Below are 5,296 nucleotides of genomic sequence, written 5' to 3' on the forward strand. Positions count from 1 at the left end.
ATGCTGGCCACTTCCTAATTTTGTTCCACTATTTTGTGCTTATCCTGATAACTAATACTCTTTATTGCTCAACCGACATATCCTACTAACACGTATTGCACCTTTTTCCTATATATCATAATCTATTAGCTAAACCATCTCAATCTAAATAAGCATCCTCTTTATTGGAAAGGAAAAAACAAGCCAATGATGTCTTCCAAATACACTCCAATCTCAGCTGTTTCTGGAGGAAGAAAGAATCTCAAGATGTGTGTGTGAGTTGCTCACATTTGGCGCCAAAGAATACCATTGTTGAACAGGTTAATGATTATGTGTTAGACTTGATTCATGGTGAAGAAAAAATCTATTTAAGTTACGATACACCTTATCATAAAAACATAGATGGTGACGCAGTAGATGACATCCACACTCCTGAATTCCTCAACACCATTGTGGTGTCTGGATTGCCAAATCATCAGTTGCGACTGAAAGTAGGAGCACGTGTCATGTTACTTAGGAACATGGATCAAAGTTTGGGCTTATGTAACGGTACGAGATTGATCATTACAAAGATGGGAAAATTTGTGCTCGAAGGACGGATAATATATGGTTCAAATATCGGTGAGAAGGTGTTTATTTCAAGGTTATCGCTAACACCATCTGATAATAGAATTCCTTTCAAATTTAAACGAAGGCAGTTTCCGATTTCTGTCTCATTTGCAATGACTATTAACAAGAGTCAGGGTCAGTCGCTAGAACATGTTGGTGTCTACCTACCGTCTCCTATTTTTTCACATGGACAGTTGTACGTCGCAATATCACAGGTTACTTCGAGGGCTGGTTTAAAAATATTGATTAATGACGACGACAGTGATGATACCGATGTTGCATCAAATGTGGTCTATAGAGAAGTTTTCCGTAATGTGTAGGACTTTTTGTGTACTATTCATTTTCTTACTTATTGAAACTATTTGCATGTCAACGAACTTCAATTTCCCTTTCAAAATTATATGTTATTTTAAAGTAACAGGAACTACATACTAGAATTATGGAACAATAACAAAGTCTTTGGTATTGACATTTTGCTTTCATTCACGACAATTTTTAGATTCACGCGAACTACAGTGTCTTATTTTATAGTGAATATTATCTTTTTTAAATGACACGTGCGTTAGCACGGGTCAATGGTCTAGTTTTAAATTAACACAATTGTTTCTATTTGTTAGCTTCCTTTGTGATTGTTGCGTTTGTCTTCACTGTTCGAATGAATACGTTAGTGTTTTTGTTTTTTGCCGTCCAAATATGTTGGAATTGAGTGAAACAGGATCTAGCTTATGGCATACGACAATAGTCGTTGGTTACCGTTAATTTCATGAAGATGACGTTAACGTGTTACCCATGTAAGCATCAAAATTATTTGTATATATTTGTATTATTACATAATTGTCAGGATCCACTTGGTTGATTATCAGATTACTACTAATACGTATTCTAATGCTTCACGAAAAAGAGACATGGAAAATTAAACAAATAAATCTACAATAATTGAGCTGAGGAATGATTATAATATCACATTAATTACGGATTCAATTCCACTAATCGAATATTATCAACTTATATTAGTAATGCTTCCATCGAGATCTGTGTTGTGACGTATTACAGCTGAATCTTTATAATTTTTATTTCCCAATTACCAGCGTTACATATGATAGAATATTCAATGTCTCCTTCAGAAAAAAAGAATATTCAATGTCTTTTTTCAACTAAGAATATTCAATGTCTTATTATCTATCATACAGATGTGTAATATTAACTGCACAAGAAAACTGAAAATTCCATACATACATTAATAATTTAGATAATTTTTACATACTTAATAATTGATTATTGCATAACACCCACTTACGTCTAAGTTTTTGTATAGTGTTGCGATGTGTCAAAGTGTGAATGTGATGTAAGATTTAAAGTTCAACAACATAACATATAAGTAAGGGATTCTCCTTAAAAAAAAAAACATATAAGTAAGGGATTCATAATTTTGATCTCTAAATATTTTAGATGAGGATGTGGTGTTCAATCTCACTAGTATGGTTGCTATTAATCGAGTGTGATGATCCAACTTAGTGAAATCTCTTCTCATAGTTCAACGGTGATATTAGATCATTGGTTCGACTAGATGAGGGAGTTAAAGAGGACCCTTATATCCAAAAGTTTACGATGAAGATATGCAGTCAAATCATTTGATTTTTTAGAATGAAACTGGTTATAACCTATAATCAGGAGGTAAATAACGTCTAATCAATAATTGTTTCCGTCAGAGTTCAAACTTTAGAAACTCTATTCAAAATTTGATTAATCAATCACTTGATATACTCATTCACTTGATTAAATTGGTCAATTTGTTTTAAGTAGTAAAATATAATTAAGAAAATAAAGATATTTTGTGGAAGAAAATAATCTAGTTTATATTACATGGACATATATTGACAGATCATTATAATATAAACCATTACATCTGACTTGAACTTTTAAAGTAGGTTTCAACATCAAAGGAGAAAAAAACACCAAATCCTATCTAGGAGTTTCAACGGTGTAAAACTTTACACCAATATTAACTTATTAAAGCATGGGAAATTCATTAGCCCTTAAACTTTAAACAAAATAAAGTGGGGCATAACTTGTACTACTAGTGGGTAGGAGTTGTATTTGGTGGTGTTGCTGCAGAAGCCACACGCTTTCCTCTCTCAGAACGACTATTCTCAGCAAACCTAAGACTTGGTTGATGCAAACCTTTCTGTACTTCATCTTCATTCCATTCAGAAGTGTAATAGTGTTCTTCATTGATCTCTTTTGAAGCTGGAAGGAACATGCTACCCCACTGTGGAAAATGAACAAAAGCAACTGGAAGTGTACAACCAACAATCATTGCACCCATCCATGAAAGACCTGAAGCTGTTGAAAATTTTGAGCTTGAAAAAAATATCAACTGTGTTAATCCAGAACCAAAGTTTCCACCTGCACCTGTTAAACCTGATATAATTCCCAATGATCTTCTTGATATGAATGGAATGATTCCAAATGTTGCACCACATGCTGCTTGTGCTCCAACTGAGAAGAGGATCATGGATAGTACTGCGATCGGAAGTGTATTCGCACGTCCTAACCATATGCAGAAAACTCCTCCTAGGGTTTGGAGGATCCAGAGTGTCCATAATCTTCCTCGCATTCCGAATAATCTTGCTGCAACATCTGATGCATATCCTCCGAATGGACGAGCAACTATGTTTGCCATTCCAAAGGATGCAGCAATGATTCCAGCTGTGTGTAACTTTAGGTTAAACCTGTTTTTTTATCCATTCATTAAAGATTTGTTAGAAAATAGAAAAAATGTTTATTAGGTTTTTAAAAACACTAAGCATGTAGGTATATACAATCTTGAGGACTTAATTGAGTTTAAGCATCTCAACTAACCTGTCATAGAAATATTCAGCAATGACATTGTCAGTGGTTAATTCAACTCCCATAGAGTAACCATAAAGCAATGCAAAAATCCATGTCCTGTAATTTGTTATAGCATACCATAAAACCTGAAAACAAAGCAAAAAAAATCAAAACCAAATTTTTAATATACTTTGAGCTTGAAAGAATTGAACTCAATTGATTAATTGTGCTGTGGTTCCAATGATACAAACTAACCTTTGTGAACTTGTCTTTAGCAACATTACCCTTCTTCTGTAAGGCACCAAGGTTACCATCAGGTAAATCTTGGCCTAATGTTAAGACCATAATACCCATGATAACATGCAACCAACCAGGGATAAAAAAGGCAATTCTCCAAGCAGTGAAAGGAGTAGCACCAGCTCTTCTAATCAATTCATACACCAAAGGCATAATAAGCTGAGTGGCCCCACCACCCATATTACCCCAACCAGCAGCAGTACCATTAGCAAGTCCAATAATTTTACTATTAAACATAGTACTCATCCAATATTGACATGAAACAAATGTTGCCAAAGAGAAACCAATCATAAACCTAACTGCTATATAACCAGCAGCATTTTCAACAAATGACATACAAAACACTGTTGGTGCTGTTAGCATTATAAGGAATGCACAACCATAACGCGGACCTAATAGGTCACAAATTGCACCCATTGCAAGCCTTGAGAATATACTACCTGAAACCGAAGCGACTCCGGCGTTACCAACGTCGGATTTTGTGAGGTTAAGGTTGTCCCGGATGATCGGGACTAAAGGTGCTGCCGCGAATGTCGAGACGAAACAGGTGAAGAAAGATATCCATGATAAATGGAAGGTTCTCATGTGAGGGTTAGCCATTGAAAAGAGTTTGAAAACTTTGGATTTGTGTTCAGAATCAACTGGTAATGCAAATTTGGCTGTGGTATCAGTTGGTACCATTGGTGAAGCAACTGATGACATGAAGGTTTGTTCTCTTCCAGTTACTCCATGCATGGAGCTTCCTGGTGAACCCTCAATATCAGCCATTGATATAGCTGTTTTTAGTAATGAGAGGGGTGTAAATAGAAAGGTAATTGGTTTGAATGTGATGAATATTATTGTGAAGAATGAAGAAGGAGTGTGTTGTATTTATAGTATGTTAAAGCGTTGACAATGTAATGAGCCAATTGAGTTCTCAAAGGTTGGATAGAAAGATTTAAAGTAATTAATCTTGATTAATTAACATAAGATAATCCACTTCGCCGCATCTGACTAATAATAAACAGTGAAAGAACTCATGGTATATCCCAAAGGTTCATATGTAGGTGACATCATCCACTGTAGAGATTCTTAATCATAATTGAATATACTGAAATAATACTTATATGTACGATTGTTCAATGCCTCTAATTGTAATTAACCATCGAACTTATATTATTTTGTGTTATTCACGGAACTAAATATCGTCTTACAAATGTACAAGTGTGTGTCTGCACCTATCTCTTATCCTCTTATATCATAGACTTTTTTTTTTATATAAATCTTGATACATATTTGAGTTTGAATATAAATTCAAAAAAAAAAACTAGGGCATAAGGAGCTGAATATAGACGGAACATCCAAAATAAACACCATAAAAACACTCATACACACAACACCAAACAAAACCCTACCTTCAACGCCCATGAGGACAACACCACCAAATAAAGTTCACCTCCTAAATCATACTCCACCGCGAACCACCGCTGAATATGATATCCATAACCACCCATCGCCACTACTCACCCCCAAAAAACACACCCCTTTAAATCAAAACACCCTGGTCGCATCACCATAGCTGAGCCACACCCAAAAAGGG

General features: G+C 35.0%; 1 protein-coding gene across 1 annotated transcript; it reads right to left on the reverse strand.

Annotated features, from left to right (window-relative positions):
* Positions 1-2,416: 2,416 nt before the first annotated feature.
* On the reverse strand, positions 2,417-4,568 carry LOC25492416 (high-affinity nitrate transporter 2.1). Its single transcript, XM_013600522.3, has 3 exons — positions 3,676-4,568; positions 3,451-3,566; positions 2,417-3,320 (listed from the first exon to the last, which is right to left on the reverse strand). The coding sequence occupies exons 1-3, from the start codon at positions 4,483-4,485 to the stop codon at positions 2,666-2,668; spliced, it is 1,581 nt and encodes a 526-aa protein (XP_013455976.1). The 5' UTR covers positions 4,486-4,568; the 3' UTR covers positions 2,417-2,665.
* Positions 4,569-5,296: the final 728 nt, after the last annotated feature.

The sequence above is a fragment of the Medicago truncatula genome, chromosome 4, assembly GCF_003473485.1.
Source record: "Medicago truncatula cultivar Jemalong A17 chromosome 4, MtrunA17r5.0-ANR, whole genome shotgun sequence".
NCBI lineage: Eukaryota > Viridiplantae > Streptophyta > Magnoliopsida > Fabales > Fabaceae > Medicago > Medicago truncatula.

Bases quoted from the DNA above. Each gene is read 5' to 3' on its own strand.
- LOC25492416 (XM_013600522.3), bottom strand. From the start codon at position 4,485: ATGGCTGATATTGAGGGTTCACCAGGAAGCTCCATGCATGGAGTAACT. The intron at 3,567-3,675 runs GTTAGTTTGTAT...CTTTGTTTTCAG, and splicing joins CTAAAGACAAGTTCACAAAG to GTTTTATGGTATGCTATAAC. The intron at 3,321-3,450 runs GTTAGTTGAGAT...ATAAAAAAACAG, and splicing joins GCTGAATATTTCTATGACAG to GTTTAACCTAAAGTTACACA.